Source organism: Synchiropus splendidus, chromosome 19, assembly GCF_027744825.2.
Source record: "Synchiropus splendidus isolate RoL2022-P1 chromosome 19, RoL_Sspl_1.0, whole genome shotgun sequence".
NCBI lineage: Eukaryota > Metazoa > Chordata > Actinopteri > Syngnathiformes > Callionymidae > Synchiropus > Synchiropus splendidus.
Genome location: NC_071352.1, coordinates 6,598,405 through 6,625,377, shown reverse-complemented (window position 1 = coordinate 6,625,377; position 26,973 = coordinate 6,598,405). Strand labels below are relative to the sequence as shown.

General features: G+C 46.0%; 1 protein-coding gene across 3 annotated transcripts; it reads left to right on the top strand.

Moving 5' to 3' along the window:
• Positions 1-110: 110 nt before the first annotated feature.
• On the top strand, positions 111-26,468 carry pdgfab (platelet-derived growth factor alpha polypeptide b). 3 transcript variants are annotated; one of them, XM_053850903.1, is made up of 9 exons: positions 111-1,063; positions 9,411-9,688; positions 9,801-9,915; positions 9,984-10,125; positions 12,284-12,383; positions 15,905-16,039; positions 17,196-17,386; positions 23,788-23,914; positions 25,219-26,468. In XM_053850903.1, exons 3-9 carry the CDS (start codon positions 9,911-9,913, stop codon positions 25,230-25,232), a joined length of 714 nt encoding a protein of 237 aa, XP_053706878.1. In that variant the 5' UTR covers positions 111-1,063; positions 9,411-9,688; positions 9,801-9,910; the 3' UTR covers positions 25,233-26,468. The 3 variants fall into 3 exon arrangements, with proteins under 3 accessions (XP_053706878.1, XP_053706879.1, XP_053706880.1); XM_053850904.1 differs by lacking the exon at positions 111-1,063 and having other exon boundaries at positions 8,787-9,688; XM_053850905.1 differs by lacking the exons at positions 111-1,063; positions 9,411-9,688; positions 9,801-9,915; positions 9,984-10,125 and adding an exon at positions 10,219-11,568 and having other exon boundaries at positions 25,219-26,467.
• The last annotated feature ends 505 nt before the right edge of the window (positions 26,469-26,973 follow it).

The window sequence follows — 26,973 nt, the reverse complement described above, 5'->3', positions numbered from 1 at the left end:
AGTCAACAACTTACACACGCCAATGTTGGCTTTATTGTCTCCATTTCTTCCCACAGGTAGTCGTCCGTCCTTTCTGCTCAACTTAATCCTGCTGTCCATCATTAGTCAGACCTGGTTGCAGCGCTCCCCTCGACCCATTTGCTCCACCGTGTACGTAAAGCGGCAACGGCGGCTTTGACACATTCCTCCTCATCTTAATGCCCACTAAATCAAGACTGGAATGCAGCCCCGACTCGCCGACATTGAGTTTAGTAAGACTCCTCCTCCTCCACTCATGTCCACACTGACTCACAGGTACATGCACACGTGTATTTGGAAGTAAGTTAGTGTAGGTACTAGAATTTTTCTTATGATTTTTATGTCTAAAAAAAAAGTTCTAGCTCTGATTCTCCTTCCTTATAAAATTCCATCATTTGCCAAAGCTACGTGGATTCAGTGGGTTCATGGCAACTTTATGTGTTGTGTTATGTTGAGACCACTTAACCCTGAGACCAGAGCAAGCGCCAAGTCAAGACTAAGACCAATGACAAACCCAAACAGAATATGAATCCAAAGAAAGCATTTCAGTTCTTGATTTATTATGAATTGCTACCATTTCTTATTCATGAAGTGTCCATATGACTAAGCTTCTGTATTCTGTTTGGTCTCAGTCTCAGCCTTGGTCTCCCCCTCTCCTTAGTCTTGGTCTCAACTCGGTCTGGGGTTAGGTGTTCTTCACTACAACACTAAACTCTGGATTTGAAGAGGAGAATGTGTGGAGTTTATGTGCTCTTCGATGATTCGTTGTCTGTCTATATTTGTCATGTGGTGGATTGGCAGCCTGTCCAGGGTGTCCCCCAACTCTCGCCCCATGTAGCTGGGGCAGGCACCAACCACCACTGGATCATGCTGGGAAAAACAAAGCGGGCTTATTCTTTTTGAGAAATGTTTCAGCAACTGTCTCAGTCTGCATTTAAGCTGTTTATGTGACGCAGCTGTTGGTTGCCTGCCAGATCACGTAGCAGGTGGAGACTGATGTGTGACCTGGAAATCCAAGTTTGAAGCACCAGAATCCGGAATGAAGGTAAAGTGTCACAATCCGGTGAAGCCCCATTAAATGAATTGAATTTACTCGTGATCAGTGTCTTCAAAAATAGCTTCAGGCTGGTCTGACCTCTGGAGTAATGACGGCATGAGCTTCAGTCTCTGTGGCATGGCAAACCCCAAACCCAACATTCCTCAAACGCCTTCAGTTATTCTGTCATTCATGCTTTTTCGGGTGGCTTCCGTTCACCGCAAGATTCTACTTCCATATCCATTCATCACATCTTCTCAAAGATATGTCTTGAGCAACATTGAAAACCACCCCCTGTGTGTCCCTGAGTCATGTCATCTGCTCTTGGAAAATTGGCTCATCCAGGGGAAATCTTTGATCTTGACTCTTGATTTCTTTCATATACACGATCCTGCGGTTGCTTTTGTAAAAGTTTTTGGCATCGCTTTCTCCTGATTCTCATGTCTGTTAGCCCCTATAAGAGGGAGTGATCCTTCCCTGCCTGGCCCTCCATCCCCTCTCCTCCGCAAAAACTCCTGCATTATTTTGTTTTCCATACAACCACAGAGGATGAAGGAGGATGCTCAGGAGGAGGATCGGCTAATGCTCTCTCTTAAGTGCTCTCCTGAGTGCTGTGAAGCGCACTCATTTAACCAGCGAGACAGATTTTAAGAATTTATCCCAGCATGGGAACATTTTTCCTCCCACTTTAGCGCCAACGTTTTATGTAACCAGTGCCAAAAATTTACAAGATAAGATGGCTGGGAGTGATTTGGCATGTTAGCATAGTTGCATCTCATGAGCGGCAGGACACCCGTGCTCTCATGAGAAGGTTTTTATTTGGTGCGGCGCATGTCACAGGAAGCGTGACCCTCACTTGTTTTCTCTTCATTCTCTCTTTTTTTTGTCTTGATCTCCTGCTCCTTTTCTCAGAATGACTCCCAGCTAGCGACCGCCTCTATCGATTATTTAAAACAATCCTCACCGTACTTTACATTTCTGGGGCGTGGCAACATGGCCGCCCCATTTCAAACCTGTTTCAAATCTGTGTGTGTGAAATTCTCAATCCAGAGACAACCTCGCCCACTTCCAAAGTTCTGACTGCTAATTGTGACCCGTCAGGGTCAGAGGTCGCCACCCAGGCCCGGTCACAGGTGATTAAGCAGCACTGCGGCTGATGGGATTGAAAGGTTATAAGGGATGAGAGGGGCTATCGAGCCGAGGTCAGCAGGAGAAAGAGAGTCACAAAATTGGGTCAGGAGATCATCACAAGGTCCAGCTCAGTTAACCCGCCTCTTTTTACGTGCTTCAACTTTACGCAGGATCCTGTCAGTACGATAAACGTTCACACAAGCGAACTGGAGTCGCTTCAGTTACACTCCTTTTTTAATATCTCCAGACGGTTTGTCCAGCTTTAGTCACGCTCTTCTGGCTCAGTGGAAAGAAAGCGTCTGTTTGTTTTTTTTTGTTTTTCTTTCCCAAGCTTGTTATTCTTCCTCATTTCCTCTCGGACGACAAGTAAATAATTCACATGTATACATGTAGCGACACTAGACCAGGCCTCCCCTGCTTGCCTCGGCTCTGGCTTTGATTTCAAAGTCATTCCCAGCCACCGGATCCTTCTGTGGCTCGCCGGCAGACGATGTGTAGCGAAAACAAACAGAGATCCCTTATGTTCTGCTAATATTCCACACACACACAAAAAAAATCGGCGCATTTTAATCTTTTTTTTTCGGACTGACGTCTTAAGTATACAAGACTGGTATGCTTTAATGATCCGAAACAAAATCCATGTCTCCGCTCTCGGGGGAGGCTGCTGAGTTGCCTCATTTGTACTTTGGGTTCTCTGAGGAATCGTTCAGACTCGGTGGGCAGATCATAAAAGCATCTTCATTAGACAGATGAACCGCGACTGAAGATCCCTGACTTGTACAGAGGTTTTCAGGTTATTTGCCTCACACAAAGCGAGTGAAACACCATGTTTTAAAACCATCTGCACAAGACCTCCACTGCTTGGAAGCCAGCTCTTAAGCAAAGTTTTTCCATCCACCCCAAAACCATAGCCAAATATCATCCACACTGTCTCAGCGGAGAACATTCCTGGTTAGCGTCACACTCCAGCGGCAACTAGAAGCGATAGAACAGAGGATGTTCTTTTCATGTCCGCCGAAATGCGAGGGTACCAAAACTGCATGCAAGCATGTGACCCTAAGCTGCTGTCTCTTTAGATTTCCCTGCTTTCAAGTTGGATTTGGGAGAAGATGGTGAGTGCTTGTTTGGGAAGCTTTCACTGATGAGAGTGAGAGGCCTGAAGGATTTTCCTGCTAATCTGGATGCCTGTTTGACTAGTTTCAAGAGAAAAACACCCGCCGAATATGGCGTCCCTAGCATATTTACAGTCACCTGCTGCTGTTTGTATACATCAGGATGACGTCACTAGTTTTCTGTGAAGGCTTCTTGTCGAACCTTCTCTGGAACGGCCGCTTGTTGCAGGTGTGCAAAGTGGGAAGGCTATCGCTGTCAAGTGTCTCTTGATTGTTGGACCACCTTAGGCATTGGCAAGCCCTCCAGCGCCTCCTCACAAGCCCTCCGAATCCTGCCAATGCCCCATCCGGACCTTGAGAAATGGGGAGCAGTGGTGACCTGGCTCTCCCTAAACCCTGCAGGAATGCGTGGATTTGACTGAGTGCTGTAACCAGAGAGGACTCTCTCCCATCTTTAAGCCCATAATGGAGCCACTTCCTGTTGGTAATCAGCGTGTTGTGATCTCTCTCTGCCTCAGGATTTTGACACTTCATTTCGAGTCCTGGAAAATAATTGGGGGGAGTTGTTGTTGTCGTCTGGTTTGTGCATGATAATGAAGGCTGGCATCAAAGCGTCTGGTAGCAGAATACGTCGAGTCATTTCACATCTATATCATCCCAGAAACCACGGCCCACACAGCCAACATTGTTCTTGATACACACTGTGACAACTCGTGGCTCTCGTTGTGCCCTTGAGCACCATGAATCTCTGGCTTGACTGCAGCCAGGGTGACGTTCTGTCCCACATTTTGGGCCTTTTCTCCCATCACACTTTTTCCATCATTTCACCAACTACCCTCTTTTCTGGATGTGGATCAACTCTTGCATTTTATGGCCTTCTATAATAGCAAACACAAGCAAAGTGCCAAAAACCCACAATGATTTTTTTTTTTCTTGAAGTGTCTTGTGTTCTTTCACAGGAGCTACACACAGGGAGCTTGTTAGAAAAGTAGGGGGTGCACATTAAGTTAATCGTTAGCAAGATGCGTGCAAAAACAGCATCACAGTACGGCCCATAAACTGGGCAGGGCTCCTCTCCAGGAGGTGAAGCGCTTTCATGGCCCTGTTAGGCGTGGTTGCTATGGAAGTGGCAGCGTGTTGAGGAAAATCTCAGGCCTTGTTCGGTGTCATGGAGCAGCGTTGGACCCTCGGGCTGCAGCACCCAGGTGTGCCAATGCAGATTGTATAACCGCTTAATCGCTTTTTAATCCACCGATTTCTGCTGAGGTTTTCGTCCGTACCTTCTTTGGTGTTCACACGCTCCTCTTTCTGATATACACCTCCAGTAGTTTGTGAGCATTTATTGACCTTCCTAAACTAGCATGTCGTAGCGTATAGTAGAATATTCTCCTCTGTACTACTTCTTTTCCCTACCAAATCAAAGGACTTTTTTAGTGTTGGCTGCACAAATGCTTGTCGAAAGGGGGCCACCGCCGACAATGTTACGTGGGCCACAATATCCCTGTCCAAGGGCTTCATGTTGTCTGTGATCCACGCCTTGATTTAGCCAGCGCAGACTATTGAATTGCTTCATTTGAGATGCTTCTTCTACTTGTGTAATTGTGTTATTTTTGCCAATACATTCATACCGAATATGTTCTTGGATCTAGCATCCGTAGTTCATCTGAATGCTGCCAAAAACTACACTAAAAAGCGCTTCTCAAACAGCCAGCTTCTCATTCAATTCAAAAGGAGTCAGTCCAGAACTAGAAGTGAATACCCTTTAACTTTAATCCCCTGATGCCGACCCATGTCTATACAGACCGCCGTCGCTATTGTCCCCCCTCGCGGGGTCCCGTCAGCGTCGGTGGGGCACGGGCTTGCCTGGTAATGACAGACACGGAGGGAAGCGAAGGTAAATAATGAAGCGAAAGCTCCAACTGACATGCCAATTGGAGCAATTATGGGCTTATGGCCTCTTAATACATTTCTGAGGACAGCTTTTCCTGCCTCTTCTGAAATCTGAGCTTGTCTGTCATGCATGAAGACGACCTCTCATGTTAGTTGGTAAACCTAACATTAGTTTATTTTGTGTAATTCAAGCTTACATTTTTATTCACTCAGAAGCCTTTTGCTATGTTCCCAATGGCCCCAACAATAAGCTTTTATTTCAGCGCTTGTATTCCGTACAAGTTTCCCCTGGTCTCCGGAGACCAGAGTGAGACGGGCCAGCCCAGTCACTTTTGATCTGACGGTGCATGGGGGCGAAGTGGGAGTTCCCACCGTTTTGGGGTAGTTTGAGTGTAAAAAGATGACAGGGGGGAGGTTAGGTCAGACCACCACAGAGCTGGGGGAGACCCCTGCCTTCCTCTGCACCAGTTCCCACTGCTCCCAACATGGTACACACATGTTAAAAAGGTCAGGATTTGATAGACAACAGAGCACCGGCAATTACACTGCTATTTCTCAGCCGGTGGAAGTCCCCTGTTCCACTGTGAGAGCGTGAGCGCGCGGAGGAAAAACGTTTTCTTTCATATAGAATAAAGAGGCAGTGTTTTGGGAGGGAAAGAAGCTGGAACATAAGGACACAACACAGTGCGTGTTAAGACGTGTGCCCAGATTGTTCAAGTTTGTGGAAAGTGAGAACAAGCACACGGCAGGTGTGAAAGTTAAATCACTCCCATGTATGTAGAGTTGAACAGTGCAGTTAAGTCTCTTGGGCCACCACGCCTGCAGAAGGAAACCACCACCAGGGATTTATTTTGAACAGTACCAAAGTTGTATGTGCAATATACCATACAATACGTTTGAAACATTATGTGGCTTCAAAGACAGAACCATTTGAGTGAAAGTCCTAAAACTGCATCGACAAACCTTGTTCCAGTGATCTTGTTCTTGATGGACTGGGAAGTTGGTAGCCATTGTTGGACTCATGAATCAGATACTGGCTGCCAATGGAGGTCATAGAGTGGAGTGGAGGACAGGTAGCGATGTCCAGATGACCCATGCTGGTCTGAAGCTAGGGAATCGAGGGTTGTCTGGATAGTGAGCACAGAACTCTTGGTCAAAAGGGAGCATATCGGCCAATGTTAGGCAGCGCAAATCGGCATGATGGGGTTGAACAGTTTTACTGGGTCCATAGGTATATTCATGAATGGTTGTTCATCTGTATGTACTGTATTCAGCTCCCGCCTCACCTCCAAATATTGTGGATAGGCTCCTGTCCTCCATGACCCCATCAGGGAATTAGCCCAAGAAAAAGAGTGGATGGGATCAGGCCACATCTGAGCACTATTGTTTTTTGGGGGGATAAATCAGAGTTGCTGCCATTCTGTTCAATTTCACCGATTTGGTGATTTGACTCACCAAAAACTATTGCCCTTCCTTTATTCTATCTATTTAACTATTTTAGCATTTGAAATATGATTGACTGCAATGACCTGAACCACGCAGCAGGTGGCTGAGCTCCTACATCACAGGAGCAGCGATGCTCTACAAGTGGATGGTCAGATCCAGAAACTACAGAACTCCCCATAATATAGTGTTAATACCGGACGATTGAGTGCACAGGAATACAAGACATACCCACAAAAATGAAGAAGAAAATAGGTTTTGTACATACATAAGCAGCAGGTGGTCAGTGATTGCTGTGCGTATATATGTGTGAGGATACACAACTTCTGAACAAGTTTTGAACAATCCACATCTTAGCCGCAGCATTGTTTTTACGATGTAGCATTCAGAGTGGGTGAAAAAAGTAGCTTCTTATAGTATGGAAATTGCAGCAATCCCTTCTATGTAAGCCACCAAAGTTGCAAGGCACTTTGGAGTCATCAATTGTTCTCCGTCCTGACGTGAGGGTCACCCCATGACACCCCCCAGAACAGGATCTGGGACCAGCCAGGAACAAACAAGCAAACACCAGCAATTGCAATAGCCTTCGTTTGTTGCAGTCTGGTTCTTGTACTTCTTCCCACAGATGTTGGTACCTCTCGGAGGTCTGCTCTCTCGCTGCGGCCTGAAAAATTCAATGACGGGGAGCGGACCACGGTTTGACAGATCTGGAGATCACACAGAGGATGCTGCCGTCCCTTAACAGCTCTCCTGTAAATCATCGCAGCTGGACCTGGGCCTTGTTTCCCGCACCAGCTTTAAGCGTTTATGTGTGCATATGGTCCATTTTTTTGATCCCGGAGGTGGACCTAACTGTGACTTATGAGGGAGCGGATGGGCATTGTGCCCCCTAAATGCTGGCGCACCTATAGTTTCTTAAAGCAAATGCGGTTCATTGGGGTGCTGGGAGGCCCCTGGGTGTATTTCATTCAGGTTGCTATGCATGTAAGAGAGATGAATGCCTGTAAATGGCCGCCTGTAATCGTCCCTATAAAAAGCAGCTGCGGCCGTTGAAAGTGAGGCCTCTCTCTACTTTCTTAATATTTAGGTGAACCAGGAGTAAGAATGTTCTTTTGTCGGAGTGACTTGTTTATGTGTGCAGTGTTTGCCCTGGATGTGCTCCCTGCTCTGGATTATTTCCAGCTCCAATTTATATATATATATATATATATATATATTTCGCTGCCAGTCTGAGGAATGTACCTTTGCTCCTGAGAAACTTTTACCCGACTTAGTGTGTGTGTGTTTTTGTGTGTGTGTGTGAGTAACTGGACTATAAATGTAGCTGCCATCTGTAATTGGCCCATTACGAGACACCAAATCCTGTTAAATAACACTGTACTTTAAGAAAACATCAACCCACTAATGGAATCAGCTTTGTCATCACAGACACTTCTGATCTAGATGAAGGCCTTCATGAGGAGGAGGAGGAGAGATCACTCACTCGTCTACAGATACACGCTCCTTCTGTCCGTGACTCATAATATCGCTGTGTGTTTGTTTCTCTGTTGCAAGGCAATGCTCTGTTCGACGTGTTGAGGTGTGATGGCACGAAAGTTCAGGGGAAGACACAACATGGTCAATTTAACATTAAACCTTTGCTGCAAAACACCTTGAACTATGTGGGGAGTCTGCCTGCGCTGCTACTCCTACTGCTGCTAGCAATGTTAGCTTACTTGCAAGCAATGTTTTAGAATATGAAATTCATATTTTACATTACTTTTGTGCTTATTTTTACTTTGACAATGTTAAGATTTATCCACCACCCTTATAATAGTCTTTATAGAGATCTATGCCGGCTTTCAATAGCTAACACTATTGCTCGCGAACACAAGCGGTTAGCGTTTGCATCTTTGCTTTCCAACTCAGTTAAGGTATTTTTTTCTCTTATGAATTTACAATAATGATAATAATAACACTAATAGTGATGAATCATTGCCTAATTGTAGGAATAAATTTAAATTTTGATAAATAATATTTAAATTATGGGTGTTCATGGGTGCATAAATATAAATATTTCTTTTTTTTTAATTCTTCGATATCTATTACTTCAAACAAATTCACAAACTAGAATATGACTAAATGATCATTTATTCACATTATTTCAAATATTTCTTCAATAGCATCTAGGAAAGTATTTTTTAAAATAATGATTTGCTTCATTGAGTGCACTTTACATCAACGTGTCGTTCATTTTTATTTTATATTACAAAAATTACCCTTAAGAAAAAAACAATAACCCTTTTTTCCCCTTGCTGTTTTTTCTTCCCTCAGCGATTGAAGAAAACAATAAAATGAATAAAAGCTAAATGAGTTCAGCACAAGCATTAAAAAAAAGTACACAATAAATACAAAATATTTACTCGGATATGAAATAATAACCATGAAATGAGACATTTACCTGGATATAAACTGAAAAAATCATTGGTGATAAGTTAGTAAATACAAAACTACACGATTAGTCAGAATACTCAATAATACATAAGGATTTTGCCATAAATATATTCACTTGGAGATGAAATTCACTTTATTTTCAGTATTGGAGGTCATGCAGTTCTTCACAGAGGCCTCCAGGGAGATATGCTGTGACTCAGTCAAGTCTCCACCTCACTCAGATGAAAGTTTTCCTCCCTGAGTTTTCCATGTTTCGCCCCAAATAAATAATATAAAAGCCAATAGCATGATTAAGTCGCAGAATAAAACCAGGCTTTGACTCCTCTATTGTCCACCTTCATCCTCAGATCTGGTGCCTTTAATCATCATCCTCATCGGCTCAGCGATCGATGACAGATATCTGGGCTCACAAATGCTCACATGATCCTTCAATCTTCTGGTCCACAATGATGCTAAGAGCAGACATTCAGCCCCCACCCCCCCACAGGCAAGACACATTCTTCAGGAACATTCCCCAGTCCTCCTGCAGGCGAACGGGAGTCCTCACCTCACACAGAATGCCTCTTTACAGCCGGGATTTACTGAGCACGAGCATCTATAAAAGCTTTTAATGGGGTTAATGTTGGTAGGTACACAGTCCTCCGTTGCCAGTAAACATGTTACAGAATAAGTGCAGAAGGATTTCTTTTCTCCTTCTGCTTCTGTTTCTGATGGATTCTTGTCTCTTGATAATGCAGGGGAGGACTCGGTGAGCCCAAACCCTCTCGCCATCACTCTCTCCCGCTGCCTCCTCACCTCTTCCCCCTCTCCCACCATGATGACAAGACGTGTCCAAGAATCATGATTCATGAGGTGAATCATCTTTTAGTCACATTTCAGCTGACAACATTTGTGAGTGTAAATGATCTTAATGGTTACAGCCACCAGCAGCAGCAGCAGCAGCAGTGCCGAAGCCTCTGGGCAGGACCCGGACAAGGTGGAGGTCAGACCACCTGGTTCGCTGACCCCAAGGCCCGTCGCGGATTGTCACTTCTGGCTGAGAATTTGTGTCTGCTCCAAGAGGTGCACCTTGTTTATCAGGGCCCCGGGGGCCTCTTCCTCCCAGACCGCCCAGCACACCTCAGGTAGCTTTGGCGTGTTAGGACCGGCCCGCTGGTTAACCTGGTGTTAACTAGTCTTTTCCTGTGACACACTTTTGACTCATGATCCGTCTGGTCACATCTGAAGACCTTCTGGTGATGATCTGATGAGATTAAGTCATCACACTCAGAGGCTGGTTTTCACCTCTGAACTCAAAAATAAATAAAATAAACAATATTTTTTTATTTTATTTCAATATACTAAATTCTTTAAAAGGATAACAGCATTTTAATTTTGTCAGAGATTAGTTGATTCATACTATCTACAAGTAAATAAAAATGACTTCAGTTTTTCAAAAAGTCCTTTTATGATCAATCTTATTTAAATCTTTGAGCCACACATTTTGACCATTTTTAATGTCATTTTATACTCTCAAATTCTCTGGACCTCTTGTTTAATTCGACTCAATTCAGTCAGGGTTATGGTTGGTTCTTGCTTTGGCTCTTTTCCGACCGATCTATCTAATGCCAATGAAGCTTCCATCATCCGGGCCCCGGGTCTTCAGTTCTCTTTCCATTTGGACATTATTCTTAAGTGCTTGCCAGTCATCGTCCATCGACAGGGTTCATCCTCAGGGCTCCTCTGTTGAGTTCTCTGTGTCATGGTTCGTTCACTTATATTCCTCTGGAATTTTTATTATTTTTATTCGCCCTCTGAATGTGAATTGAGTGTCGTCAAAAAACGGAGTGAGAGAACGAGTGCAGCGTGAGTATCTGAATGAGCTGTCTGACACACACACACACACACAGAAGGAGGGGGTCCTCTGAAGGAGGGGGGCGCTTGGTCTTGAGTTATCCAATCAGCCAACCAGCTCTCTCACTCAATACGCGCACCATCGCGGAGTGACGGGGGGAGGCGCAACATGCGCGGAGCCGCGGCTCTCTATATCCAGCAGCTCAGAGCAGCGCTGACTTCATTCACTCCAGAGATTCACGCAGTCGAGGACCTGCGCTCGTGGACCCACCCGGACCCCTTTCCTCCGAGGACCTGCTCTGTGGATTACGTGTATTTTTAAACACCCGAAGTGAAGTGAAAGAGGGGCGCAGTGAAGGACAAGTGCACTCAGTCAGTGCGCGTCAGGCTTGGATTGTCCCACTTGCGCCTGGGGAGCTATGCGCAGCGCGTGAGGAAGCGTGTGAAGAAGCAACTTGTTGATTGTTTGGGGCAGCAGGTTGTGACTGAAGCGCCCCACGCTGTGTCTCCCTGAGGGGATGGTCGTGGATCCTGCGGGGTCAGGAGCGACTCGCCGGCTCCTCCACTCGTGCACCTTTTTCTTATCTGCGCTAAAATCTCAATTTAAGGGAGATGAGAGCTGCCATTGTTTACTTCCTGCTGTGGACGACCTACCTGCTGGCCACTGCTGAGGTAAACCCGGGGCCCCACCTTCACCTTTCACTCATTATTCTTCAAAGACATCGCTTCATCTCTGTATAAATCACACTTAAATTATGAGCTGTTGCCGGATTTCAACTGGGTATTTTGGGATTTAGTGCCAAATCAGTTGAAGCCTGAGCCAAAGGTTCTGCGTGGACTTCATGGGAACCGACAAAAATAGCCAGTGAGGCCCGCAACAAGTGCAGAGCTGCCGGGGAGCGCTCACGCTGCAGACTGCTGCGGTCAAACTGATCAATCTGCGCTTTAAACACCCAGGAACCACATGAAAGACTGAAATAAAATCCTTAAATGGAGCGTTCATATTCAGAATGAATCTCATTTAGAGTCCAATAGTCACTTTTTTTTACCCGTAGTGCTGACTTGCAGGTGTGCATGTGATACTGTCTTCCCTTTCCAAGACTGTTTAAGAACACGTGAGCCAAATCACGTCAAATCGACGTCAAAATGGAGCTGAGAGATTCTGAAGTAATGTTTCCTCTAATGACGTGCCATTTGATTCATTATCCGTAATAAGATTGAAGTGATTTATTAATATGAAATCCACCTGTCCAAGTGTGTCGTGTGGGTTAAATACCCTCGGTGAAGCCTGGCAGGCTTATAAAAGACGTTTTTGGGGTTTTTTAAATTCACAATGACGCCTTTTTTCTCCATGAAAAAGTCTTAACTCTCTGCTCTCTGCCTCCAGAGGGAAGTGCAGTTTCCACAGGAGCTGATAGACAGACTGTCCCACAGTGAGATTCACAGCATCAGCGACCTCCAGCGGCTACTGGAGATTGACTCCGTAGGTAAATTCTGCCTCTTGATATTTCTGATTCATTGTTGCACATACACGCTGTTTATTGCTTCATATTGTATCAATACATCTCACTATTTTAGAAAAAAGTATCATGGTGTCATCTTGGTGTCATCTAAACCACCTTGCACATAAATCTTGTGAAATGATTCCTCCTCAATCTGAGGTTATGAGACAGACAAATGTGCTTATTCATGTCTTGCCTTCAGAGGGTCAAAGTGCAGGGAAGGCTGTATATGTTTTTGGCTCCTGTCTCACTCCAGAGTGGCTGCTCTAGCGCACGCTGCCATGTAAGCGGAGACAGCAGGGTTTCTCCTGCTTCATGTTCTCAGAGGTGCTGCTTCTTCTCTGTAGTGGGGGGGGCGCCCGCCCCAGACTCTCTCAGATTAAGTTACTGGGGTCCACTGGAAGAACCTGCTTGCCATCACATGAGCCTCTATTTACACAGGCTGCAGCCATATATCACACACTCTCTCCTAATGATTTTATCAAGCGATTCAGCTGCAACAATGTTGGGAAGATTATGACTCCACCATTCATCCGTTTGGTGGCTTTTATTAATCCAGTCAGTGACCAAAAGTGCCCCTCGCATGAGAAGAGGTGTTTGACACTGAATTAACATGTCTGTCTTCAAACAGAGGAATGTTTTGCGGGGTAACAGTAGTCGACCGATTATTATTACGAGGGCGTAAATCTGTCTGAGGGCAGCACTGTTAAAAGACCCCCGACGCCGGGGTATTTTCAGAGATTTGTTGGGGACGACCACGACGGCATTTATAGAACAGTATTACAGAAGTTGGTTCATGGGTGCAGACTTGTGACATCACCTATCAGATCAGTAAGATCCCATAGGTGCGAAGAGCGAGTCTGGAGATGACCGTCTGCTCCCGAGTCTCGCTCTCCTATCGCGCTCCTTCCGTGGCCCCCCGGCCTGCCTGCTCTTATCTCTCTCTGGAGGACTTTGACAGAAAAGGGAACCTGACTCTTGGCATGGGGCAGAGGCGGAGGGGGGATCTCCTGGATCCCTGGGCTTGTGTTTCCACGACACTTTACTCCGGAGGCTTGAAAGTTGTTGTGCAACATCTTTGTCTCTGACAAGTGTTTACCTCCTGCACCGTTGGCACTTTCTTTTTGGACCCAAGTGACCGCAGTGGGAGGTAATCAGAGTGGCACGACAACTTGTTATTTGCGCATGTAAAAGGGTGAGCGGGGGGCGGGGAGGGCAGAGGAGAGGGATGCCGGCTAATGACCTGAGTAATTTTGGGTCATAAAAGGCTGATTCATGACGAAAGACTGCTGTTTTCTCTTGTCTCAGTCTGATAGGCTGGGTGTGTTTTATATGATCAACTCACTTGGAATCTCTTCACCTCTGCTTCGACTTCTGACATCAGATATTGTGAACCCCCTATTACGAGCGGTGTAATGCTGAGTCATCACTTTGCAGCTTTTGGTCTCACTGCTGCTCAATACTGATGGAGAGAGGAGTCGTATTTAGAGACTCGGAGTAGAGCGGTGCCTCCTTCGTGTAATGGTTTAATCATCTGGGTCGAAAACAGAGCCATTAAATCTCAAGATAAGTGTGACTGAAGTGTTGTGAACTCTCCGCTGGAGTGCGGCGCCCGCCTCCTGGTTTACCTAGAATTGAACTATTAGACACCAAAATTCCCAGAAGGCCTGTCACGAATGAATTATCATGAGAGAAGCAGGTTGAGATTCTTATGTGTGTTGGCTAGAGAGAGGTCTGTTTAGCAGGTGTGCGCTTAATTCATTTAAATCATGTAGTTTATTGGATTATTTTCATGAGAAAACGCTGCGGCAGTGAACACACTCGAGGTGTTTTTGAGAATGACCTCACGCTGACACCAACCTGCACCTCGCTGAGACAAGAGGAGATAAATAGCGCAGACGAAGTGAAGTCACTGCGGGAGTTGAGTCACTGACCCTGAGGTCGAGCGGAAAATCATCCAGCTGTGACAATGAGTCCAGCTGTCAGACGTTGTAGGTGTGTTGTAGCACATTTCTGTCACTCATGTGTACAGTGTGTCCAGACCAAGGAGTGGCGACTCAGCTTTTTGTGAAGCTTAGCCTGGAGCTACTGTGGATCTTTGGATGACTCCGTCAGGTTCATGATGAAATACAATGAGGCACAATAAGTACACACATTAGTGTACTGTAGCAATTTATAGCAATACTTTTTTTTTTTTTGACAGTCACATTATCTGCTTGTGATTTTTCCTAATCTTTTTAATACATTTTTAGCAATACTTGAATACCTGCTAAAAGTAAATTATGATAATTTGGACTGTAATTGTATTGTGTTATTTTTTTATATAATATAATTCACAGAATAAAAATACATATCAATTAATTTATTAAAGATTCATTTTTTTACATGGTTTAAAACAGCATGTACATTCTTTTTTCCCCTTACAATGTCATCATATTGCATCATAATACATGATGATACATGATACAAAATTACATTCAATACATTTAAGTCTTACTATAAAGTGAGTACGTTTTTTTTTCTTTAAAGAAAAATATTTCTTGTGAAATTCCTTTCTTAACAAATTCATTTGATACATTTTATATCAGATAGATTTCATGATAATATTGCCTTTAAAAATAATAATAATAATATGTTTTTTGGGGGGTTTCTTCAAACAACATGACCATCAGAAAGCGTGTCATGCCTCATCCATCTCACCCCAGGTGATGAACAGTCGCTGCTGACATGTGTTAGAAGAAGGAAATCCCATGGAGTGACTCTGGTTTGGTCACAAAGGACCTACTTGAGTGGAATGTGTTTGCCTGTGGCCTTGCTTTGTGGGTCTGTGTACATGAGGGTTCAGCTTGTTATGGCGGATAATGAGAGCAACTGTTTGTGTTGATGTGAAGTGCGCAGGCCGCGTTGAACCCGGCGACGCACCAGCAGGTAGACCCACCCACTTCGCAAACACTCTTTGAGGAAGGTGGATGAAGTGAAGCAGCTTTATTATTTTACTGCCGCCCTGGCACTCCACTGTAATCCACTTCATATTCCGGGTGGGGACCAAAACAACTTATCAGATGACGGTGCTGAGCTGGCTGTATCACAGCAGGAGCGCAAAACATGCACTTTTCCAAGCCACTGAATGTTCCGAAAAGTAAACAATTTCAGGTAAACCACTCAAAACCACTAATTAGGTGCCGGGATAATGGCGAATGAGTACCACCTCACAAATGACCACTTTAGCTCGTGTGTCTGTGAAAGCGGCCTTTGCTGACTCACCTGCTTCACTTCTGCTGGGAAAAGTGGCACCAAACTCTGACTCATTTTATTCAGTCTGTGACGTCATCTGCATCTCCGAGAGGGGAACCCTGTGATCCCCTCTTTACTACCCACGTGACTCACCCGAACGTCGCTCGACCCGTGTGGCCCCGCGGAAGCCGCGCGAGCGGCTCCTCTCTTTCGTGGTCGGAGGAGCAGTTTTATGTGAGATTATTCATGTTCCTGCTTTCTGTCTTGATGAGGTGCGGGAAATGATGTCATCGAAGCGCCAAAGCATCACAAACACAACCACCATCATAAGAACTTCTCCCACCACCCGAGCTACTACAGCGACCTGAAGAGCTCGCAGCTACACAGCCGGCGCAGGAGGAGCATCGGTAAGCCCTTCATTCATTCAGCTCAGTCGATGCGTCTCTTTTGGTGCTCAAATATTGCTGCAATGCTACTAAATAGAAGCAACTCCATCATCATCTTCAGCAAAAAGTCTCACTGTCTTCAAGGTAGTTTCAAGATCTAACTGGAGTAGCTATGTAATACCTCGACCTACCTGTAATACAAGAGCTAGCTAGTGGTCAAAATAAAAATTCAATAATCCCCAATAGCAAATGAAATGTGTTGTTTCTGGTGAGCCACACAGTTCTTCATAGACTGAAAAGCAAATCCTCAAAACAGTAACCACAGATGCCAGTGCTGACTTCAGAAACACTTCCTGACAGAGTCACTGTTACACCTCTGGACAATTTGTACGCCACATGACTCCAATTGAAACTGATTCCTTCCTCCTGAAGCCAAACACAAACAGTTTTGATGGGGCTTTTTAGTGGCTAACAAGCTCTGTAATGAAGACGTCTACCCAGTATTTTTGGCAATGAGGAGGAGGGAGCGCGAGGTTGACAGGGACGTCTGACACGAAGCTTTTTAATTGGCCAAAGGCGCAGAGATCTGAAGACACGCGTCAGGAGAGAGATATATCCCTGAGCGTGGAAATTCCAGGCATTCAGGGTTCAAGTTGCAGCTCGCCTGAGCTCCCACTTGGATTTCTTCATAAAACACGGCGCTGATCTGGTGGAGGAGAGAGTTCAGTGCAGCGCAAACCCCAGCTGCTCAGTGCTGGGATCATACAGTCTGATATTGTTAACGCATCACCGTGGTCAACTTTGGTCACAGTCCACGCACCAGTCTGACTTCTTTACTCCTTTCACTGCCACTGAGGTCATAGGCGGTTATTAGATTCCCCAGAGGTCCAGCCTAGTCACGCTACGTTAACCCTGCGTCAAGGCTGCCAACAAAAGAACAGTTTCTTTCTGTCTCGGTGAGTTGATCCCCAAGCTCTTTAGCTGATATGAGACCAGCCTTTTCTTTTTTTTTTTGTTTTTTTTTTTGGGAAGGCGTGAGCTGAGGTGAGAGAGCTACCACATCAAGTGAGTCATCAAATAATGAAGAGTGAAGGAATGTGCCAGGCAGCTTGATATAAGAAAGAAAAAAAAAAAGAGAGAGTTGCTGTCAGTGACAGCTCCCTGTTCTGTCTTCCAGTGGAGGAGGCGGTCCCGGCGGTGTGTAAGACACGGACGGTGATCTACGAGATCCCCCGCAGCCAGGTGGATCCCACGTCCGCCAACTTCCTGATATGGCCGGCCTGCGTGGAGGTGAAGCGCTGCACCGGCTGCTGCAACACCAGCAACATGCGATGCCATCCGTCGCGCAAGCACCACCGCACCGTTAAGGTTAGCACCACCACACACCCCCTTTCTACTTGACCCGGGGGCCTTCGAACTTTATAGTGGCCCTTTGAGGAATGTACTAGCGTCGTAGTTAGTTACCCCTCCTCCCCCGCACTCCTTCCATTTCACCACACCACCTGATCCCAACGCATGGAAGCTCGCCAGCTTGGCCGTGCCAGGTCAGCGGGAGGGAAGAAATAAAGGGGGGGGGGGCACGTTGGCACTTCTAGTCATGGTTTCTGTGGATGGGGCCGACCCAAGAGGGCTTCTCCTGTCTGCTATCGGAACCGGGTGAGAGCTTCTCTTGTATCTTGAGAACGTCTGCGTGTCACCAGCTTCTTCGCAACCATCTTTCAACGTTGTTTGTTTGGATCTTTGTCTTTGCCAGCAGTGAGCTCCATGAGATGAGTGAAAGGGGGAGGGGGTGGCACTGTGCTCGTAGGCACTTTGGCACCAGTAGCTAGAAAACATGTCCGTCTGTTGAGGATCAGCGGAGACAGTTGGACTGAAGTTGAATCATATTTCTGCTGTATTTACACTAAAGCCTGTTAGCCAGCCCGGAGCTATGGCAGCTATGTGCTCTGTTTTAAAAGAGACAGCCGGGGGATAAACAGGACGGTCCCGAAAACACTTTGCGTGGTTGCATTTCATTCTCAGACATTGTCTGGATTTTATTGCCTATGGTCTTTCATCATGTCGATCCTGCCTGGCCATGGGCACTGAGACATTGCTTCTGCTGTACGTCCATGCTGGGATTTAAAGACAGTCACTGAGTAATAAAACAAATACCTAGCCCACCTGCTGCCCCCTGGTGCTTGGCACCGGGTTAAATATGTTTCGCTTTGAGCGCAGAAGTGGAGATAGTGGGGCAACACTGACGGGTTTGCTGACTCCGGGATCACAGGGGAAGCGGCTGGTGACGATGGCAGACAAGACTTCTGCAGATGGGTTCAGATATTCCTGGAATGCCATGATCCATGTGACTCTGTCCCCATCCTGACAAATGAGGCCACAGAGTAAAGTGGGGCCTTCGGGTATATTGAGTTTTATTTTTCCATGTGGCTCTAGCCGTGGGCGAAGGGGGTGGGGGGTGCAAGGCGTCGCATCCATGAAAAGGTCATCTGCCTGGGCTCGCTCCGGTCAGGAGACATTCACCGCATTGTGTGAGGGAAACATTGTCTCATGCCAATTTTTTCTTTTTTTTCGAGCCCCGTTCTCTCGGCAGTTGGACTGAATGAGGGTTCAGTTTGTGCGGACGCTTGTATTAGGACGCTAAAAATGTCGCCTGTCTACCTCAACTTGTTTTTTCCCTCTGTTGGCCGAGGATGGGAAAGGAACACAGCAGCTGTGTTTCTTTCCACGGCATGCCACTTTGCATTTGTCGAAACTCACCTTTATATAGTTAATACTGGCTTCACGCTCCCCAGTGTTTCAGTGAAGGGAAACTGGATCGGTTTAAGCAGTTATGCTTTACAAATCTATTCGGTAAACAGGTGATAAGTAAGGTTCTGACTCTCGAGATTATTGGGTCGGTTCCCTTAACCCCCCTGCTTGGTGCACTGCTTGTGAACCAGTGACAAAAGACCAGCTACTTCTAAAGAAGTGTCCACACATACCAAGCCAGGAGGGCATTTCCCCTGGCAGAGTCTGTTGAATCTTACATCAAAGGAACACCACAGAAAGTCTCTGAATCCATTGAACAATTTGGAGACAATTTGTTTTTTAAAAGTTGAGAACAGCAATCGATGTTTTCTGCTGCTGTGAAACATCGTATTCCTTGTGATTCAGCGACTGGGAACCTTTGAACCCACTTGAAGCGTATGAACAAGTCTTTTTTTAGGGGGAGTTAAAAGGGGGTCGTGTGCTTACATCTGTGTAAACCTACGCAGATTGTTTGTGGCTGATGGGAAGACAGAGTTCGCTCTATGCAGCGCTACATAAACTCCCCCACCGCAGCGCAGGGACAAAGCTATTTGTGTGAAACGGCAGCGAGAGGAAGACGGGCCGCAGAGTAATGAAGTGTTGATGGCTGCTGGATCAAAGTGGAGGTTGACAGAGGCCAGGCGGATATAGCCACAGCGCTGAGTGTGGGGGTCCACACATCTCCCTCCTCGTCCCCAGCTGCGAAACACACAAAAACCAGTGGCAGCTACCACAAGGGCTGAGGGTCAGATCCGGGTGTCGGTGGGGGGGGAAGCAGTAGCGGTAGCCGTGCGGTTTTGCGGGGACGCTGACTTACGGGGTGTTTCATAAATAATGGACAGTATGATGGTGATACAGTGGGCATGATTTATGAACGTCCGAGGGGTCCCGTGGATATCGTGAGTGGGGGGTTAGATGGGAAAGAGGGGCCTCCTTGTTTGAAGTCCCTCGCAGCTGTGAATTATTTCCCCTTTGATTCGCTCAGCTCCCTGACTAGATGAAGAAGGGTGAAAGAGTTTGAATGTGAGGGCAGCGTGCACGGCGGAGCAGAGCAGGTCAGAGACCATGGGAGCATCCCGACCAAGCCAGAAGGCGGGAGGGTTCTCTACCGCTGCGCCGTCTGGAACGCATCAACAGGAAAAGCATCAGCTGTATTTTAATCATATTTTATTTCATTTCTCTATTTTCCTTCCCTCCTCCTCTCCTGTCCTCCCTTTTCCCTTTGACTCCGTCCCGCTCGCTCTCATCAATCCCGGAGCCTGATGGTCTCCTTTATGAAATAGTTGTTCACTCCCTCGTCCAGGTTTCCTCATCTCTCCTCGGCTAATCTTACCACTTTGTCAGTCTCCCCTCGTCTTTAAAAATGTATTAGCGGTGTTTCTCATCTTCCCCCGACACATGGCTGGAAAAACGACAGCTTGGAATTCTTTGATATTCGATCAGGATCTTTAGGAAGCACTGTGGTGAGACAGATATTCACATCTGGAGCTGGGCTGGTTCTCACTCGGTTCTCTGTATTTGAAGCGAGAATTTGACTGATAAAGTTTATTGGACGTCAGACAAGGAGCGACCACCTCTCAGTCTCTCACCACAACTCCAAACAAAAATATACATCCTGTTTATTTACCTTTCACTCTGAAACATTCTTGTTTTCCTTGGAAGGCTGGAGGAAAACTTTCCCCTCCGACATGCCCTCCTCAGTGCTCCAGGGAATTCCCAATTATCCAAACTGACTTGACGCAAAAGGGTGTCTCGAGGAACGATCACAAAGGATGCACTTCCCAGAGCCCCCCAGCTTCACCCCAACCCCCTGGATCAGATATCATTCCAGTCACTGCCAGGACCTTTTCTCAGGCTTTCCAGAAAGTTTAGAAGAGTTTGATTTATACAAAGAGACTGGGGGCCCCGCTTTGCTTTAGCATAGGGGTCTTTTCTTATGTTTTATGTGGGAAGTCAATGACTCGGGCGCAGATAGGAAGTCAGTGTCCTTTGTGTTGAAGTGAAGAAGATGTTAAAGATGGAGGGAGTGTTGAGTCAATACGGAAGACGGACGTCTTTCACCTTGCGCAGGGGACAAACCTAGCGCTGGGCCTCTCGTCGTTGGGGGGTATCGCTTTTTCCGTCAGTCAATGGTTGTTTGTTAGCCGTCTGCTTTCTCTTGGCGACTCCTACTTGGATATTCCGGTAACCAACGTCAGCGACGTGGCCCGCAGGGACTCCCCTCGCTCCCACCTAATTGAATCATCTATTTTCTGGGATGTTACTCTCCTTGTTTCTTGATAACAACTAGGTCTCTGTTTTTCTTTATCCCTCAGTATTTGTGTCACAAATTTCCCCGGTGGGTAACCTAGATACTAAATGTTAATCAGTAACACATGAATGTCATCGAACGGCATTCACGGCCACGGTCAGTCCCTTCCCAGCCTTCAATAACACGACTCTTGGCAAACACCCATCCTCCTGTGCTCTATTTATCCTCCACCTTCTCCTCGCTCTCTGTCTTTATGTGTGAGCCACGATAACTGCAAACACGCTGCATCTAAGCCAGACCTCATTGTCTTCTGTTTGCTCTCCGCATACCTCCTCCGCTTGGTCTTATCTTTCCTCCTCTCCTTCCCTCAAACGTCTGACATCGGTTCAAATCGAGAAAAATGTGTTGAGGTCATAAAGCAAAGCAAAGAAAGATCTTTGCAACAACGCCACCTGGCTTAATACAGTGATGGTGGTAGATGTGATATGCCTGGGTGTTCCACATTTGTGGGCAGTTTCTCCTCATTGGACCTTTGATATTGACGTATTCCAATCATCTTCGTCCAGCAACAGGGAGGTCCAGAAGAAGCTTGTGTTTTGTTTGAGTTGGATAAACTTCCAGAGTGTCTAAGTGGGTCATCTTATGAAATCAATACCTTTTGTGTCTCCGTTTGATGAAGTCATTGAAGAAGATTACATAATGTTTCAATGCTGTCAATATAGACATGCCCATATATATATATATGTATATATATATATATATATATATATATATATATATATATATATATATATATATATATATATATATATATATATATATATATATATATATATATATACAAAGTCCCACATAAAATTGTGTTCATTCAAAATATCACTTTTGGAAGAGGAAAAATGGTGATGTATATTGGTCCGTTAGATAGCATGTATCGTGGGAGCTGCGCAGACAGACCCCTAGCGCAACTTCCGGACAACCATTTTATTCAATCTTCTTAAATTCTTGAGGGAAAAAAAGTGACTTACTCATCAGTTCCGGCCAAATATATGTCAATATCTGATGCTGTATTTATTCGAGTTGAGAATTGATCCCCGACTTGCACGGCAGCGCTCACAAACCTATGCTGCAGCCTCGTCCCACTCCCTCCAGTGCCGCACAGAGCTGCGGTCCAGTGGATCCTACTATTGATATGTTTTATTAGGATGTTTTTGGATAGTTTAGTGCTTTCTAGCCTTGTTATTTCCTTTGATATTTCACAGTAAAATGCACTAAATCTCAAAGACCTATGTCGGCCGTGAACCGGCAACCAATAGGTTCGAACATATTATGAACAATATCCACAATAAGTCCAAGTAAGTATGTTCCATTGACAACCTGACCCAGAAACGACATTTTTGTCTGCCTTGAGCACCAGCCCTCCAAAATGTGCATGTGCCTAATCTGCCGATAATTTCCATCATCCAGTTCAGACGCTGTCATTACAGGGAAATATTGAATGCTTTGAAAGAAATTCACACATTATTCATCATATGGTGTCCATCCTGTCTGGTGTTGAGTGGTAAAAAAATGTGTATATTCATCGGCCATAAAGTAGTGTAAAGTAGTGGCATGTCCTAGGTAATAAAAAAAGAAAAATGCAAAGAGGAAATGGCACGAATGACTGTGAATTATTGGCTATAAACTACCGGAGAATGTCTCGTTCTGGATATCCGAGCTGAATTGAAGGTTCGACAGACATCGGCCCCAACATGCTTCAGTTGTGGAGACACTTTGATTGGCAGGGCTACACTATCTCTCATCACCCAGGGATCGGTATGTTCATTTATCTGCGTGACTAATTCTGTCCAGTGTTGGCTGCGCTCCACCTCTGAACGGCGGAAGAATGCCGACTGTAAAATAGACTCCCGATTGGCAGCGAGCGCCAGAACCTTTGTGGGCCAATATCCTTTCTCGAAACTGAAGATAGCGGAAGGAGAAGATATTGTTTCCATGTGGTCCTCCAAGGTTCCTCTTCCTCTGTGTTGCGCAACATGGTAACCTCCACTCAGTCTTCTCTATTCAGCTTTCATCTCAGCTTTTATCAACATAGCCTATTCATAAGCCTCGGAGGATCGGCTCTTTTCATTTCTAGGATTTGGGTGGGAAATGGAGGTCAGCTCTGTTGTGTTTCTCTGAAGAGCCGGTTTGAGGAATTGGAATTCCGGCTTCAGCGGTTCCTCTGCTCCGGATTGTCACATAAACTATTTTCTGCACGCACCATTTGAGCAACAATGAATGGATCATCAAAGACTTGTCAGGACACGGCGAGCGAATTTAGGTGTGTGTCTGTCTGGATTTGGATGCTTCGGGCCAAAAAATCAGGAGGGGGATCTCCCAGCCTCTCTTCTCCTGCCAGGGTAAACCTTCCCCGGGCTGGAGGGCGTACACCGCTCCGCCATCTACCCTTCATCCCTCCGCTGCTATTGTTGGAGCCGGCTTGGTCGGGGTCATAAGCTCCGTTCAATATTGACACACCTGATCAGCAGTCCACAGAGCACACACACACACCGGCAACTGGAATGCCGCCGTCACACTCCGAGCAAGCAGGCTGGTGTTTTTTATGAATCAGTTTATGAAGGAGCCATCAGTCACTTGATGGTACGGCAAACAGTGGGCGCATTCACTGGAAGCACAGAAAGGGAAGAGTAATGGCGACGTCTGTCACTAAGCATTTCTCCGCTCCTGTCTTCAGGTGGCCAAGGTGGAGTATCTGCGGAGGAAACCCAAGCTGAAAGAGGTCTTTGTGCGGTTAGAAGACCACCTGGAATGTGTGTGCACGTCGCAACATCACGCGTTGGAGACCTCAGAGGCAGAGACAGGTAAGCATACGAGATCAGAAGAAGCCGTCCCCTTCCCTTCCTCCTCAGTCCCTGCTTCCTGCCTGTCTCTTTGGCTTTGCACTGAATGACCCGCCTGAACCGAGAGGTGGCCGGCTGTAAAGCGTTCCGACGGCTTGTGTGTGTGTGTGTGTTCATGTCTGCCTGTGTGTTAAGGGAGGGTGTCCAAAGGCTGCCTGGCATGACCGCAGGTAAATGCTTGATCTGAAGCCTTTCTCTCCGGCGCAGATAAGCGCGGCGATGTGTGCTGATAAGGCATCTGAAGTATTTATAGTGTCATATCTTTGCACTCCTTGCTTCTGCCCCCGGGCTCTCTTGCTGTACCATAAACCCTTGCTTCTAGCTTTTAACCCTCCTTCCTATCCACCCTCCCCGACTCTTGTGTTTTCAGGCCACCGTAGGGGTAAGGGTAAAAAAAGGAAACCTAAAAAGCTAAGAGCCAGCAAGGATTTATTGGCAACATAATAAAGTTGCACTCATTACCCAAAGTCCACTGGAGAGCTGTGAATGGAACAGGTAGGACTTTGGCACGGCGGTGTCCTCGCACTAGCTGGCACTGCGCCGGTCCAATCAGGGGGCGGAGCCTGCAAAATCACTGTCGATCAATCTCACAACACGTCTTCGCTCCTCTCAGTGTTGCATGCTGATTTTTTGCTGAACATGGACACATTTTGTCACGGCCTTGTGCATGTATGTGTCTGTCGTGTTGCCCGAGACCACCACCACCACCAAAAGCCACAGCAAATCCGGAGTTGTTTGAACTGATGCACCCCTTCACATCTTTACCTTTAGTTGAACCAGACTTTGTGTGAAGCCCCTGAATGTCCCTAAAAGAGTCCATTTTAGACTAAAATCTGAGCGGCTAGGTCAGATATATGAGGTCCATGGTTCTTCCCAGTATTTTTTCCCAACATGGAGGCGGTCTCTTAAGGCACATGGGCCTTGAGTTTGGCCTCTGATCAAAGGGTTTCAGAACCACGTAGTGAAATGGTTGAGAAGCATGGGTTCTGGTGGCACAACTGAAGGGCCTGTTGCTCAGAGTTTACCAGACCAAAACCTTACCAGAATCCTCTTCTGGAGAGCTCCAGAAAGAGGGTTGTCAGGGGAACTGACTGCCCCTTGTTCCGCAGGACCAGGTCAACTTAAAGGTTTTCTGGATTGTGCACTCAATAATTCTGAGCACTGTGTGTGTTTTGTGAAGTGCATGCTCACCACTTCCTGCTGTGTTTGTCTGCTTCATTACGCCTCCATGGTGTTTCATCTTCTGTGCTGTTTTTGTCTTGCAGTGGACGTGAGGTGAAAGCAGAACCGGAAGACTCCAGCGTGGGAGGGACCTGAGCAGAGGGATCTTTCCTGCCTCCGAGAAATCAGAGCGAGAACAAACAGCATTTCTGTAAAAACTGAAACATAGGATGCCAAAGGTGCTTTTTTTGTTGAGAATGAACAAACCCAGGGAGGACGGCAGCGTCTTCCCCCGACCGAACACTCTGAGGTGGAGGTCCGGCTGAACCAGAGGCCAACGGAAGACAATAAAAGGGACGTATGTTGAAGATTGTGATGGACTTTTTTGGGGGGGAGCAGTCGGACCCACCTCTCATGGACGCTGTGTTGCCTGGACTGTGAACAAAAGTGGATGACCTCCAGCTGGGCACCATAAAAGTGCCCTTCCCTAGTTTTAATAAACTCCCACAAGAAGAATGCTGGAGAGAGTCGGGGGGAAACAACAGATTGAAAAAGCTTGACACTCCTCACGGGACTTTGTGAATGTTTGCTCAGAGGCACCTCGGACAGTGCTCTCCTGCTTTGTACAGTGACATTTGACAAAGAAAAGATGTGGCGCTACTTTTAAACTATTTATACTTTCTGTCTCCTTCGGTACACGCAAGCGTTCTGTGTGGTCACAGTCCTCCATGTTTGCTATCGGTTTGTGTGCGGAGAGGAAATGTCGGACAGGAAGATGCTTTATTTTTGTTATAAAATATAATATGCTTACTTATATCCAAGCAGGAATTTCTTTTGTTGTAGGATGTCTGTGTTTAATCCAGTGGCCGACTCTATCGAACACATGAGCCGGTGCTTATTCGGACCCATGTACGTTGCTACTCCACGATCAAGTCGTCGCCACTGGTGTCGCTCCATTGTCGCTATAGGAAAGATGCCCACCCTTCTCCTTCACCTGCACCCACAAAGGGCAAAGTCCACTCGGCTGGTTTAGAGAGTGAATGAGTAAGCAAAGCAAATTGTGCATGAATGGGCTCCTTGTCTAGAAATCGCAACCTTTGAAGAGACTCACCTTCTGAGGGCATCATGAGAGAGTCGCGCCAAAACAACAAGTGTTTCCGATGAATGTGTAACCAGGCCAGTCCCGAGGAGGAAGTCGTCGAATGTGAAAGAGTGAGTCACTGTGAACCTCTGTGTTGTGGCGCTCTCGTTCTCAGTAAAGCAGGGACCACGTGCTGCTCCGCTCAAGAATGCCAACTCAAAACACGTTTCCCCATTGGATTAAGACAGCAGCGGTCATAATTTATATATTTATGTTTTCAACAATAAATATATTTCTGCAAAATATCCGACTGATTCCACTTTTTGGTTCGCGTTCCAGAAGATATTCAGACTTCTGAGTCCAAAGGTTGCTAGCATAGGTATTAATTTACCCATGAGGCCATTATCATTAAACTCCGAATCCAAGTTGGAAAAAATGAAATCTGGCCAACAGAGTATATCAGACCTGAGCCATGGGCGGCCCGGGGGCCTTATGCGGCCTTTTGCCTGTTTTTTTGCGGCCCTTATAACTAAAACTATACAACTGATAAGTAGTCATTTTTCGGACTATTTTCAGTAATTCTAACATGTTTGGGAGAGAAATATTCAAATTAAATTGCATATTAAATTGAATATTTTTATAGGTGAATCTTTAACAGTTCATTTCGTCCTCGCGTTTCTTAGTCTTCGCCGCCTTTCTTTTGGCATGGCCCCTCACAACAGTCACAGTTTATTATGTGGCCCTTTAGGAAATTTAACTGCCAACGTCTGGAGTATAT

Coding starts and splice junctions, on each gene's coding strand:
- pdgfab (XM_053850903.1), top strand. Junction 10,126..12,283: donor ATTTGTGTCTGCTCCAAGAG/GTGCACCTTGTT, acceptor CTCTGCCTCCAG/AGGGAAGTGCAGTTTCCACA. Junction 16,040..17,195: donor CCGGCGCAGGAGGAGCATCG/GTAAGCCCTTCA, acceptor TCTGTCTTCCAG/TGGAGGAGGCGGTCCCGGCG.